Source organism: Clinocottus analis, unplaced genomic scaffold (genome assembly GCF_023055335.1).
Source record: "Clinocottus analis isolate CAN_PGR_092001 unplaced genomic scaffold, fCliAna1.0.p SCAF_1, whole genome shotgun sequence".
Lineage (NCBI taxonomy): Eukaryota > Metazoa > Chordata > Actinopteri > Perciformes > Cottidae > Clinocottus > Clinocottus analis.
In genome coordinates this window covers 6,280,001-6,295,000 of record NW_027175820.1, presented here as the reverse complement: position 1 = coordinate 6,295,000, position 15,000 = coordinate 6,280,001, and the positions used below count along the sequence as shown (strand labels likewise).

The 15,000-nt window shown below is 41.6% G+C and overlaps 2 protein-coding genes across 5 annotated transcripts in view; both read right to left on the bottom strand.

Annotated features, from left to right (window-relative positions):
* Positions 1-263: 263 nt before the first annotated feature.
* sqstm1 (sequestosome 1) lies at positions 264-8,705 on the bottom strand. 2 transcript variants are annotated; one of them, XM_068578219.1, is made up of 9 exons: positions 8,640-8,690; positions 8,350-8,566; positions 5,837-5,932; positions 3,667-3,971; positions 3,246-3,384; positions 3,100-3,168; positions 1,206-1,324; positions 731-902; positions 264-639 (listed from the first exon to the last, which is right to left on the bottom strand). In XM_068578219.1, exons 2-9 carry the CDS (start codon positions 8,510-8,512, stop codon positions 476-478), a joined length of 1,227 nt encoding a protein of 408 aa, XP_068434320.1. In that variant the 5' UTR covers positions 8,513-8,566; positions 8,640-8,690; the 3' UTR covers positions 264-475. The 2 variants fall into 2 exon arrangements, with proteins under 2 accessions (XP_068434320.1, XP_068434311.1); XM_068578210.1 differs by having other exon boundaries at positions 8,350-8,705.
* A 1,401-nt stretch (positions 8,706-10,106) lies between these two features.
* The window catches only part of rnf4 (ring finger protein 4), a 6,293-nt gene continuing 1,399 nt past the window's right edge, over positions 10,107-15,000 (bottom strand). Inside the window, exons 3-9 of one of the 3 annotated variants that reach the window (XM_068578178.1) lie at positions 14,827-15,000; positions 14,631-14,710; positions 11,079-11,091; positions 10,880-11,003; positions 10,634-10,749; positions 10,506-10,557; positions 10,107-10,429 (exon numbers count right to left, since the gene is read on the bottom strand). The exon at positions 14,827-15,000 is cut by the window's right edge and continues 22 nt beyond it. In XM_068578178.1, coding sequence (XP_068434279.1) covers positions 10,363-10,429; positions 10,506-10,557; positions 10,634-10,749; positions 10,880-11,003; positions 11,079-11,091; positions 14,631-14,710; positions 14,827-15,000 — 626 coding nt within the window. In that variant the 3' untranslated portion in view covers positions 10,107-10,362. The remainder of the gene's footprint in view (positions 10,430-10,505; positions 10,558-10,633; positions 10,750-10,879; positions 11,004-11,078; positions 11,092-14,630; positions 14,711-14,826) is intronic. The other 2 variants (XM_068578197.1, XM_068578187.1) reach the window with 2 other exon arrangements.

The following is a 15,000-nucleotide window of genomic DNA, read 5'->3' as shown; positions in this document are numbered from 1 at the left end:
TGATAAATAACATGATTAAAACAAATAATTCAGAGTAATGAATTAACCAACAACATGTATGAATTGAGTGGCATCAGAACCACCACCTTTTACACACAAATGTGATTGGGCTCCTTCTGATGGCAAAGTGCCTGATGTAGTCACTGACCTTGACCTGACCTCCTGAGGAGCTCACAAACACATTGTCCTGAAGCCGACAGATGAGGGCAGTGGCATCATTTTGCCAAGAGCAAAACATTTACATTTTGACTCAAGACCACAGATTCAGTTAATGTTTTTAATTGTTCAGATTACACAAAAGTGCAATACAGTAATCAATGAGACAAAGTATTGATGAATGATAATAATAGAATTTAAAGGAAAGATTGAAATTCAGATTACAGGAAACAAGAAGAACATCTGGCTGTAGTATAAATCCTCTCCTGTTTAGACATTCAGTATCACTGAAGTCAGCGGTGACATCATGATGACATCATCAGGGCTGGAGTGGACGGGGCTGTTTGGCGTACTGGATGGCATCAAGCGCTGCGCCAATATCGAAGTTTTTGGCCTGAAGGAGACGAGTCAACCAGCCGCCTTCATCAGTGAAACCCATGGACAGCATGAGAGACAGAGACTCCACCAGGCGGGGGTCTGCCTCTGGGGGGGTGAGAACAAGACGTCAGAAGAGGTCTGGGGTCAGAGGTTAAGAGGGGCATCACATGGATTAGTGAAGAAGACATGGTCTTACCTTGAGGCAGGTGCGGGTACACAGCCGCCTCCTTCAGACCTGTAGGATCTTGCTGTCCCGACAGGGAACCCTGGTCCTGGTCATTGGGCTGCAGGGACTGCAGTTCTCCCGTGGAGGGGTCGACCTCTTTGGGGCTAAGGTGAGTCCACTCCTCATCAGAGTCTTTGCACACCTACACAACACAGACTGGGTCAGGTTTACTGGTCTGAAATTTAGACCTGAGGGTCAGTGACAGAAAGAAAATTTATTCCAACAGGAAATGATATCCCTCTTTCATGTTTCTGAATGTTTTCATAAACATCAATGTAATGTACTCGTGAAATGAATATGTACGCAGTATGTTAGATATAACTTAAATATAGATTCATTGTTCTTATCCTGCAGGTGTATTTATTAATGTAGATTCATTAGTTATCGTTGTACAGGAAAGATTGACAGTGTTACCTGTACAACATCACACAGCTGATGAACTGACCTTTGACCCCTCACAGCCGGCTCCACCCACCTCGGCCTCCACCCCCACACTCTGAGGAGGAGGAGGGGTCACCTTTGACCTCTGACCCTCGTGCTCCACATCGATGTCCACATCGATACCTGCAGACACACACAACAAACAGTTACTTTAAAGAACCACCATCACTTCCTGTTTGCAAACAAACTGCCAAGAAGAAACCTAATAATATATAATTATTAAACCCATTCAAGCTATTGATATTATTATTTATTTTTCTCTGTGCTGGGATGAGGAAACCAAACCAAATTATTAACATTGATCTTTGTGCAGGCGGTTTAAGGTTTAGGTTTGGACTTATCTTTATCTTTAAAAACATAACACTTTTTTTGGGGTTTTCTGGATTTATATAATGTTTTTTTTTCTTCTTATTTGTACCTTGTGACCTGATATAAAAAGGGTTAGGCTCAAAGAGATATCATTTAAACTTAGGTTTAGGGTTAGGCTGAGATTTAAGTTGGGTGTTAGGCTTAAGCTTAGGTTTAGTGTTAGTCAATAAGAGTTGTGCTCTTTCACTCCCCTCTTGTAACAACTCAATCCTGTTTGATCCAATTAATTTATTTTAATTTGATTATAACTTGTAAATACACAGTAGTAAATTAACAGTAGACCCAATTGTAAATATTCATGCTTCCTTTTTATTACACTAACATGTTTTGTGTTGATCGTTAAATGTTTAAATGTTAAATGTTATGCACCTTTCGCCAGGACAAATTCCTTGTATGTATAAACATACTTGGCAATAAATGGTTTTATTATTCTGAATGTTCTTTAGTGTTTCACTCCGAATGTGGTTTTCATCATCTGTGATTTAGGGTTAGGCCTAGGTTTAAACTTAGGTTTAATCCTGTTTGATCCAATGAGTGTTCTTTAGTGTTTCAATTCGCATGTTTTTTCATTATCTGTGACTTCCAGGTTTAACCAGAGTGAGACATTTAAGCAAGAGAACACAAGCCGATTTTTAGGCCCTTGCCTGAAAATGTCATACCCAAACTAAAAAGGGTGTATCTCTGCAACCACTAGGGCTATTTGAATAATTTGGGTGTTACAATAAAAGGTTCACATGTGAGATTTTGTGCAGATTTTGTGTAAATATCAGTATGTATGTTACTGAGTAAATGAAGATGACACAGAAAAAAAATTAAAAGGTTTCAGGTCCGCCTATTTAAAAAACAAAATCACTTTCAGGATGATTATTTGTTAGAAATGATGCAGCTGTACTATGCATCATCAAACCCAAATCATAGCACAATATGTAAACATTTTCTCTGCAAAGGTTGACTTTGATAAATTGAAGCAGAACAAAGTTAAAGAGGATTTAGAACAGAGAACATTCAGGCAAGGTCTAAACTATTTGCATTGGGCGCACATCTGTAACATTTGAATTTGTTCATGTAGCAAACGATGTATTTCACTTCGATATTACTTATGGTGTTGAATACATCCAAATACTGCAGTTTGAGGCTTTTTTTCATAAAACAAGCTATGATTTACACTTTTATACAACAATCGCTCAGTCTGGTTTTTAAAAGGTAAGAGCAGCCAGATAAAACCATATACAATTATTTTACACAGACTTTATTATGTGAATTGTGGATATGAAATGTTTTTTTCCTGTGAAATAAGACTTGTTTTGACCCGATGAATCCAAACAATACTCTAAACTTATTCCATTTCAACAAAACTACATTGTGTGTAATTAACACACGTGACATTGTCTGTTTTATTTGATAATTATCTGTTCTGCTGCGCGTCACACTTTGTCCATGTTACGTTAATTATATATTAAATATTACGTTAATTATATTATTAGTTATCTGCTCATCACGCTTTGTCCACATTCCGTGACATCACTCACCCAGCGGGTTCAACATGGCCGCTACACCCTCGCCAATGTTCATCAGGAAGTCTACGTTGGCCTGCGAGGCTGCAGACAGAGGTCAGAGGTCAGGGATGATGTCATTTATGAAAATAAGTCATTGATGAGATTATTAATACATTTACATTGACCAGAGGGGTTGCTGTTGTCAGCAGCAAGTTCAGAGGTCTTGTCCTGATCCTGGTCCTGAGCATGGTTCAGGTTCATGTTCTGGGTCCACATGCAGTGTCTCATCCTTTTCATCCACTTCCCTCGTGGGAACCACTGCAGACAGGAAGGGAACAGGTCACAACCCAAAAACAACAATAACAGTCTAGAACAGGAATGCAAATCTTCCTACTAATCATTTAAATATTTACTTGGGATCAAACTGCATAATTATTTCCAACTCATATCTAACACGGTTTATTGCTATGACAAAATATAGAAAATAAATATTCAGATGCACACTGTGTGTGTGTTTATATTAGTTTCAATACAAGTTGCTGCTTGTAGTTGAACAGTGACCTCACAGAATGACATCACAGTTCCCGTGATGCACCTCACCTGCAGCGGGTGCCAGATGGGCAGCAGCGGGTGCTCAGTGTGCGTCCCTTGAGCCTGGCAGGAAGAGCACAGGTCGTAGTTGGGACACACCGAACACTTAAAGCGGGTTCCCACCACGGGACCCTCACAGCCGTCACAGGTGACGTCACGGTGCAGTGGGGGGGAGGCCAGGTGAGGAGGAGGAGCCTGAGGACCATGAGGAGGAGGAGGAGCCCGAGGACCATGAGGAGGAGGAGGAGGAGGGTGGCCAAAGGTGAAGGGAGGGAAAGCATGAAGAGGAAAGTCTCGACGATTCTCCTTCTTCTCTAAAAGAGTTCAATAAAACTTCATTAGAAACGACCAATCAAACAGTTTCAGTTAAAGGAATCAATTTATATTCCATTTAATTTGTATTATAAGCACAAATATGTGTCTAGCAGCAAATAACGACGCTCTGATAATCGATTCATCTGTCGATCATTACTTTCAGGTTCAGGTAAGGCTAAAGCAGTGGCGTGCTGTGGGTTATGTCACTACACCTGCTGAGCTGATCGCGACGCGGAGTTACAGTCAAATTATTTTTTGCATCCTGTTTGCATGTTACTTTCTGTCGACAACAGGTGCTGTACTAAGAGGGTCAAAGTCTAATATCTCCGCCACACAGCACCACCACGAGCATGGAGGGGAGGGCGATGACGTTGAGGTGAGGATAGGATGGTTCAGGTGAGGTTCAGATGTGGTTCAGGTGGGTTCAGGCATATTGAAGATGAGATTCAGGTGAGGAAAAGATTTGGTTCAGGTGAGGTTCAGGTGGTTGAGGTGAGGATAAGATGGTTTGCACATGGTTAAACAAAGTAGATCAAATGTCCTGATATCCAGCTTAACCTAAAGAGATGATTGACCAATGGATTTGTTGGTTCCACAAAAGATGGATCCGATCTCAAATGGTCTCGTTCATTTTATCCAGACATCAGTCAACAGGATAATTGCGTGTGCTAGCTTTTCTTCAGAAGGCAGAAAAGTCGAACGCCAAATTCTTGATGTTCTCTTCCTACAATAGAAAATCAGATCAAAGAAACAGCGTCTCTTTTCTCCGCTGACGAGCAGAAGATGATCATGACTACATATGATGAATTTAAGTCCTTAATCATTGCGAAATCTAATGGTGTGTTCACATTCAAAGCGTAGTAAATATTCACAACACTTCCTGTTGTGAATGCAGTGGAGCATTGCTTCCGCTGGTCGGGCTAGAGTCACTTAAGCGGTGAAAAATATCATACAAGTAAATTTGTCAGTGTTGGGGAAATGTATCGGTTAATTTTAAGTGCCTCATCACCCAAATCAATCAGATTATATTTATTTAAATGTGCCTGTTGGTAGGAATATAGAAATGTATATATACACTTATGAGGATATGTACTGTATGCGCATATTATGTATTATATATGTGTATGTTCATGTATGTGTGTGTAGATCACTTATAACTAGGAGTTTGAATGTGTGTATGGCCGGATCAGTATGCATGTATTATTCATAATCAGAAATTCTGCAGTGATAAGTATTCTTATGAGTCCACCTTAATGATGTTCTACAATAATGATATGTATGGTGTACTAATAACACTGCCATATGTGCTTTCAACACATCCATAAGTTTCCTAAGCGCTAAATAAACATTACTAGCAGCATGGCATGCAGCGGCTTTCATTGTTGACACTGTACAAACATGTACCACTCACAAAAAAGCGAGCTGTGGCCTTGCACTTTTTTTCTTTTTTTTTTTTTACACAATCCTTCTGCAATATGTGAGACGGACAACGCTCGGCAGCGTCGGTGTTCAATGTACGGCTCCAGAAAGTCACGGAAATAAATGGTCCTTGTTGGCAGAATTAATAGCACTCTTACAGGAAGTCATGATGACGTGAGAATGGATCTTGGCGATCTGGAAGAACTGTTTCCCTATAAAACTAATTTAATTATTTATTATGAGGTTAAGGTGAGGATAAGATGTTGTTCAGGTGAGGTTCAAGTGAAGTTAAGGTGAGGTTCAGGTGAAAACAAGATGGAGTTATGGCGAGGTTCATGTGAGGTTAAGATAAGGTTGAGGCGAAGTTAAGATGAGGTTCAAGTGAGGTTCTGACGAGGTTTAGGTGAAGTACAGTTGAGGTTCAGACCAGATTGTGTGTTTGTACCTTTGATGAAGAGGCGAAAAGTGGAATTCTTCATACAGGTCAGACCCATCATCAGTTCATCATCAGAGGAAAACGCCACCAGGTCTTCATCTTCATCTGAAATATACAAAAAAATGCACTTCTCATCATCATCAATTAATAATGATATATAATAAATAGGGCTGGGCAAAGTTTAAAAAAATTAACTGATTAATCGCATGATTTTTCTGCGATCAATCGCATTATGGGCCAAATTCAATAATGAAGTAAAAAACTAGTGTATTGCAGGCTTTTATTTTAAAGTAAAATCATCCGGTGAAGCTCCAGAATTTGGCGATTAATTGCGAAGTAAAAGCCCCCCCACCAAATGTGGATGTTGCCAATAATAGTCTTAGTGCTGCATTTATCTCATTGTTGAATTCAATTGGCTTCCGTCAGAGAGTACAGGAACCGACGTTAAACACACCCTCGACCTTGTTCTTACGTATGGCATTAACATAGAAGGCCTATGAGGCCGCTGCCTTGCTCGGACGGAGGGAACCTCTACGTTCTCACAGCCCTTGACTACTTCACCAAGTGGCCAGAGGCGTATGGTATCTCTGACCAAAAGGCAGAGACGGTTGTTTGAGACTCTGGTGGAAGGCATATTCAGTTGGTTTGGAGTGCCAGAGACCATTCACAGCGATCAGGTGAGGAACTTCGAGTCCTGGGTGTTTGCGGTTATGTAGCAGCAGCTTGCCATCCTCACTGCCCAGCACCAGCGCAACTGGCACAAGCATCTGTCTTTGGTGCTTATGGCGTGTCGAACTCTGAAACTCTGTCATTCCCCCAGGCCCCGAGTTTGCCAGGAGACTGCAAGACCGCCTCGTATCTGCCCATGAGTTCTCGAGGAAGCAGCAACGGAGTGCCGGTGTGAGGCAAAAACGTAACTTTGACGTGAGGGAAAGAAGACAGCACTTTCGGGTTGGGGAGCTTGTGTGGGTTTTATAACCCGCAGCAAAAGAAGGGTCGGTGCCCAAAGCTGGACAGCCAATGGGTCGGCCCCTGCACAGTCTCGGAGAGGGTGGATGAGATTGTCTACAGCAGCAATTCCCAAAGTGTGGGCCACGGCCCAGAGGTCATTTATAAATAAATAAAAACGTTTTTAATTTTCAATTTTGAAAAGTTTGAAATTAATATATTTATAAATATATTATATATATAAAATATTTATACTTCAACTTACGTGTTATTATTTTACTGGTGTAACCGAGGGTTCTTTTTGCGCCTATAATGTGTGGTACGAATAAAAATAATAACACGATCGTTCAGCCAAGCTGTCAACTCTTTATTAACGTCTTCTCTTTTTCACCACCAACATTTCTCTGCACCACTTCTTCCGTTTTCCTCCTTCAAAATAAAAGCCCCGGAAACACAATACAATAGCTCACATTGGCAACAAAGACGATGCCTGCGGAATTAAAGGCGGTTTTGGATGAAGCAGTAAGAACAGTAAATTTAATCAAAAGTCGTCCACTGCACCTCTTTGCCATATTATGCGCGGAGATGGGAAGCGACCACTGGTAGCTTTTCCTGCACACTGAAGTCCAGTGGCTTTACTGGTAAAGTGCTCCCCCGACTTTTTGAACTGCGTGACAAAGTCAGGACATTTTTTTGTGACCTCCCGGTTTGAACTGTCAGACCAATTATGTGACTTCATGTAGCTTTGTAAATTTGTGTATCGTGTAATAATTGTGTTGTTGTTTTCTCGCTTTCCCGCTAAATTTAAGCATATTTTAATTTCTTAACTCTGCCGAGGAAAAGAAAAGGGGAGGTGTGAGGCCGGTAACGGGGCCGGTCTGAAGACCACTTGCCCGAAGGTGCCGGTAACGGCCCGCTACGCACCGGGACGGGGCCGGTAAGAGCCCCGTCGCGTCCGGTCCGGATTTCTTTAAGTCGGGTTGTCAGCTGTCAGCTGTTTGGCGGCGCATATTTGACTCCCGCCCGCCCCATTATGATTATATAACCATGTATTTATTTATTTATATATTTTTATATATATATATATATATATATATATATATATATATATATATATATATATATATATATATATATATATATATATATATATATATAATCTCTAAAGTACATGTTGATGCTCTTCCGGATATATAACCTCTGTTGCTCTCCCTCAGCTTTCTTCCCCTTTTTTTCCCCTGTGAAATGGTTTTTACTATCTTTATTTAGGGGAGTTTTTCCTGATCCGATGTGAGGTCCTGGGACAGGGATATTATGTGTACAGATTGTAAAGCCCTCCGAGGCAAATCTTGTATTTGTGATTTTGGGCTATACAAAATAAACTGAATTGAATAACCTGAAGAGCATCAACATGTACAACAGAGATAGTTATAACTGGGCAAGAGTGGCTAATAGGAGGTCGGGAGTGGCATCCGCATTGTTGCCTCAAATTTCAAATTTAACCTCCAACTTTCATACGGACTTCTACAAATTACCTTTTTTGAAGTATATGGTATATTTAACGATTATATTACCTTTATAGTACATGTTGATGCTCTTCAGCTGAGTAAACACGCTCGTGGTTTTCCGGCTCAGGTACTCGAAGCTGGAGGAGACGTCCTGGTCCACCGTGAACCTGCGGACCTCCTTTACCGCCTCGTCTTTCCCCAGAAGATATGCCTTCACTGTGACCGCCATCTTCTTCAAGTCGCGGCTTCACTGCTGCCTTCACCCAACACAAAGCGAACCAAACTGCAGACGGAAAACACGGACTTTCACAGACTTTAGGACTGGAAAATAAAGTGACGCAGCTTTAAATCCTCACCAGCTCCTTTATGTTTACTTCCTTGATTTACGTCACTGTTATCAGGAGAAGTAAACGCGGCTTCACATTGGTCCGCTGACGGCGTCCGGCCGAGCGGACCAATGAGAGGCCGCGGAATGACTCAGCACTTTCCAATGAGGGAATTTCATCTTGAGTCACCTGACGAATCAGGTTTACCCGGTATTAAGTTGACCTCATGGAACATTATAGAACACTAGCGTAGTGTCATAGAACATTATATCAGACAGTATCTAGTGTAGAGACACACATCTATAACGTTAACATTATAGAACATTAGATGAATATCTCGTGTAGAGACACAGAAACCTATTACGTTTACATTATAGAACATTAAGACAATATATAGTGTAGAAACACACATCTATAACATTCACATTATATCAGACAATATATGTAGCGGTGTCATTATGAAACACTTAATATATCTAGTGTAAAACAGACATATTGCATCAGGTGATGATGACACTCTTTAGTCTCAATCATTTAACATTCGAGCTTATTAACGCCAAACATGCAGCCTGACATCACTCTGAAGTCACATTATAGATAAATATCTGGTTTTCATAATATTGTATTCCAACAATTAAATTTGTTATGATATTCGGTCTAAATATACCAAAACATGTTTAGTTATATATCCAAATGCATATGTCCACACACAAACACACATACATAGAACCTTTCATTGAGAAATCTTTATTACATCTGCAAGCATTGAACATGTGAAATGCTGCGTTGGTGATGCCAAATCCTTTACAATAAAAAAAAAACAATAGATTATATACACATGTACATATATACACATATCCATCCATTATCCAAACCGCTTATCCTCTTTAGGGTTGCGGGGCGCTGGAGTCGATCCCAGCTGTCAATGGGCGAAGGCAGGGTACACACCCTGGACAAGTCACCAGTCCATCACAGGGAAGACAGGCAGACAACTATTCACGCCTAAGGGCAATCTAGAGTCCAATTGACCTAAGCTGTATGTCTTTGCACTGTGGGAGGAAGCTGGAGAACCCACGCTGACACAGGGAGAACATGCAAACTCCACACAGAAGATCCTGCCAGACCAGTATCCAAATCCTACCCAGACCAGGATCAGAACCCCAGACCATCTTGCTGTGAGGCATTAGCGCTAGCCACCACAGACACACATAATATAGGTGTGGTGCGCACACTACACAGGATACATGTGTAGCACAAACACACACACACGGTTCTTCATCTTTACTGTGTTGTGTTTTCTTTTCCTGTGTGAGATGAATAAGGTTTATCTGACCTTTACTCAGATAAAATTAACATAACATTGTCCTGTGAATGCAGCAACCAATCGGCTGCAGAGTTTGTGTCAGGTGACTCTGAGTCATATGTCTTGTGACCTGTGAAGAGTCTGAAGTGACTCAAAGTCACAAGATCTCACACACACTCACACACAAAAAAAACTCACAGAATGTAATAGTTTATTTCTACTTTAAACACATTGCATTTATCACAATAGAAAAGAAAGTCAACAGGGGAAAAACCGCAAATTAACACTCTTTAAATAAAACGCAGCTCACAAAGTCTTTTGTTTCTGAGACTGATGATGTCACTGTACATATAACATCAGAAGTAGCTCAGATGTACAGCGGATGGTACTGGCGGTGGGTCAGTCTCTTCCTGCAGGTGGGACAGGTGTGTGATGATGTCAGAGCGTCTCTCAGACACTGACTGCAGAACACGTGACCACATTTAGTGGAAACAACCAATCGGCCGCTCTCCACAATCTGAAGGAAACAAGCAGCCAATCAGAAAACATCATTCGACCTGCTGTCCAGGTGTTAACAGGTGTGTGAGTCCCACCTCAGAGTAAGAGTCCAGACACACGGGACAGCTGATCGTCCCCGGAGTCGACCTGCAACACACTACAGTGATCAGTCTATTACCTGGCTGGGATCTAACCATAATGCTGGCAGGGATCAGTCTGCTACCTGGCTGTGATTTAAGGAACAGGTAAGATGGGATCAGTCTACTACCTGGATTTGATTGAAGGATAGTGTTAGACCACTTGGCTGTGATTTCAAGATAATGTAACGGGATATATAACCTGACGGATTTAAAGTAGGCTACTGTTAGAAGGGATGGAAAATTACCTGGCTGCAATTTAAAAATACTGCAAGCAAGCATCTACAATTCGACTGATTTAAAGATAATGTCAGACAGGGTCAGTCTTTTACCTGGAGGAGCTGTTGGTCTGTACGGAGGACATAATTGCACCGTTGAGGACTGGTGGCGCGTCTTCGTCTTCATCACTGCTGACGACATAGCTCTCACTTGTGGGGACTCTCCCGTTCTGTGGACCTGATGAGGACACTCAAATGTTGGACAATTGCTTCATTCCAACTTTGGCAACATGTCAACTGAAAAAGGTTTTACCTTCGTCCACCAGCTGATCAGCCCGGCAACAACAGAGGAAAAAAACAACAGAGGAAGAAAAGTTAGTCAGTTTCTTCTTCAACAACCCTAACCCGGGGCTAAAGACTGAATTGGCCCTTCTAGCCCTATTAGTTTCCTTTGAAAAACATTCAGGGCCAGAAGGGCCTGATTGTATAAACCATTACTTTTTCAACTAGCTGCTGATTTTGTCACGTGCATATATTTTTAAAATTTGACAATTAAAAAAAAGAAATACCAAAGAAATGGAAATCTGTATTTGTTCTCCCACTGTTTAAAAGGTGGTGACCCAGCTATTTCAAATAAATATAGGCCAATATCTAACTCATGTATTTGCTAAAATTCTTGAAACTCTTGTGAGAAACCAACTTCTGGAGTCGTTTGCTCGGGAGAGTGTCAATGCCATTTTATCAACTTCCCAGTCAGGCTTTAGGAAAAACATAGCACTATTAAAAGCTGTACTAAAAGTGGTAAATGACATTTGTGTTGCTCTTGACAAGAAGTAACAATGTGCGTCACTGTTTATTGATCGTGCCAAAGCATTTGACACAGTTGACCATGATGTTTTAAGGCTGAGGCTCCTCAACTCAGGGCTCTCGAAGCAAGCGGTCACTTGGTTCACAAGCTACCTTGAGAATAGGTCACAGTGCATCAGATATGAGTGTCTATCCTTTGATATTGCTACTTTCTATAAAAGGTGTGCCAAAATTATCTGTAATAGGTCCACTTTTATTTACCATTTATATAAATAATCTGGTTGTTCTAAATACAGATATGACAAAACTTGTTTTAAAAATTCGGAGTAGGCCACAGAATATCCCTTCAGTGGTCACTCAGGAAGTGAAATAGTGGTTGTTGACTGTAAATATCTGGGTAATCTGATTGATGACTCACTTTTCAGTCACATGTGCAGTACCTAGTGAAACAGTTGAGGTTAAAACTGGGTTTTTATTTTCAAAAAAAGCTGTGGGTTTCAAATAATGTAAAAAGCGATTAGATGCAACTTTTTTACCTGCTTTGGACTATGGTAATCTTTATATGCATGCCTCTGCTAGCTGTCTTCGTAGGGTGGACACAGTTTACCATGATTCACTACAAATTATAAAGCTCAGATTAACCACTGTGAGTCTCTTGAGTGGGATGGCCTGCTTTGGCCACTCTTAGGCTCTGTCAATGGTACACCTTTATTTAAAAGGAAAGCCTTAGTTTGCTCCAAAACTACCCATAAGGGCTGTGCAGTATACCGGTTTCAATATTTCGTATGGTGTGATTGTATCACGTACACGGACTGAAGATCAGCTGTTGCTCTGCACCAATAAAGACATTTACATTTCACAGTTCAACACAGAGTGTGCAGCGAAGCTACTTACCTGTCAGGGATCTTAAGTTCAGTCATGGTGCAAAATTACATAGTCAAGTTACATGCTGGGAAATGTAAATCGCCGCAAGTTGCCGGGCAGCAAACAGCTGTTTGTGTGACATATCTTCCGCATTTCTCAATATCCCAGAATGCTTTTTGGCACCACGAAAAGGGGAATAATGGCGGATGAGAAATCAAATCTTAAAGTCTATGAATACTACTACTATTGAGTCACAAAAAGTAATTTTAGGATGATTTCTGGTGAGAAGTTAGATGTTTCAGTTTCAAATTTGTGGTTAGTTTGTCAAGAATCCGCCGACTTAAAGAGTTACCGACGGTATGAAGTCCTGCTCGCGGCACCGATGAGCTTGGCAGTTGGCAGTGCGGACACATCAGCCCTCTGTTGCCGGCCGCCAGATCTCGGCTCCGATTTCTCTGTATTTATTCACAGTAACGTTACAGTTTGATGGAGGGAAAGGTTAAGATTTGTAACTTAAGATTTTAGTTTAACTTTTGAGCCACAGGCCGTTTACTCAATACAGTAATATGTACTCTTGCAGTTTTTTGTGTGCCAGCCATAATCAGCATGCAATTTGACTTTGTAATTTTATAAATACAATTATTAGTGTTACCAACTGTTTGTGTCAAAGTGTTGTGGGTTATCAACTGTTGTTATAAAGTTAAATACACAACTAAAGTTTGACCCATGACTGGAGTTAGAACCCTGACACATAAGTATCCTGCTGCGCTTTCAACATAAACATATGAAAAAATAATGTTGTGACCTGCACTTGTCATGGCTTGACACAATTTGCTGCTGCGGCAAGAAAATACCGTGATACCGTCAGAATCTTACAAAATATCTGAATTTTGCGCCATACCGCACAGCCCTACTACCTGTGTGTTTTTTATTGTGCGACAAGTGTCGCACAATACTCTGAGATCTCAGGACCTTTTTATGCTCACTGTCCCAAATGTCAGAACGGAATAGAGAAAAAAGGGCTTCAGTTTAATCTGCCCCCACAACATGGAATATGTTGCAGAATGTTTTCAAGCTCAAAGAACTGATACCACTGACCGCTTTTAAATCTAGAACAAAAAAAATAGAGGCAGGTTCCCAAAAATGGAAATGTTTCTTAAAGTAACTGTTACGTCACTGTCTCTTAGCTTTTCGTTTGTTTAACTTGTCTATTAACTATATGTTTTTTGCTGCTGCCTTTCTTGGCCAAGTCTCCTTTGAAAAAGAGATTTTCATTCTCAATGGGACTCTCCTGGTTAATAAAGGTGTTTTAAAGGGGTGGTCTAAATACGGGAGGGGCTAAACTAAAGACTAAAGGGTTGGGGCTAAGGGCGGGGCAATATATTGAAGGGCCAGGGCTAAAGACTGAAGTTGCTAGAGACTGAAGGGGCAGGGCTAAAGAATTATGGGGCTAAAGACTGAAGGGGCAGGGCTAAATATTGAAGGGGCGGGGCTAAAGAATTGACGGGGCCAAAAACTGAAGGGGCTGGCCTAAAGACTGAATGGGCAGGGCTAAAGACTGGAGGAACGGGGTTAAATCATTTCAAGGCTAAAGAATGAAGGGGCGGGGCTAAAGAATTGACGGGGCTAAAGTCTGAAGGTGCTAGAGAATTATGTGGCTAAAGACTGAATTGACAGGGCTAAATACTGAAGGAACGGGGCTAAAGACTGACAGGGCTAAAGTCTGAAGGGGTGGGGCTAAATATTGAAGTCGCTCGGCTAAAGATTGAAGGGCGGGGCTAAAAATTGACTGGGCTAAATACTGAAGGGACGGGGCGAAGACCGGAGGGCCGGAGCTAAAACCTAACGGGGCTAAAGACTTGATGGAGCTAAAGACTGAAAGGGCGTGGCTAAAGACCTGACAGGGCTAAAGACTATTGGGGCTAAAGACCGAAGGGCCAGGGCAAAGACTGAAGAGGCGGGGGTAAAAGAACTGACAGGGCTGAAGACTAATGGGGCTAAAGACTGAAGGAGCTAAAAACTTGACGGGACTAAAGACTTGACAGGGCTAAAGACTGCAGGGACTAAAGACTGAATGGACTAAAGACTGAAGGGGCGGGGTTACAGAACTGACGGAGCTGAAGACTAATGGGGCTAGAGACTGGCGAGGTGGGGCTAAAGACTGGCATATCACTTTAAAATCATGTGTCGTTACCAGAACAGAGTCGTTGTTCGTCAGATCGACCACAGCAGCTTCTGCTCCTTCACAGGTCAGATCCACCACCTCCTCTACACCTGAACACAGATCCGTCATTGATCAGATGTCATGGTTCAACATTAACAGAATACACCTGCATTATTATTGGTTCATTCCGATACTAATCCGTAACAGAGTATTGCTATTTACTGACTGTCCTCAGTGTTGTCCATCACAGCGATGGTCTCTGCAACGGCAGCAGGGTCACCGTCAGACGTCCTGTTAACGTTTGCTGCTCTGATTGCTGCTCTGTTAGTGTTAGCCGGCCTCCGAGCATTAGCCCCTCTGCTTGTCTTGGTTCTGAGCCTGAAATCCAGAGGACTACCCG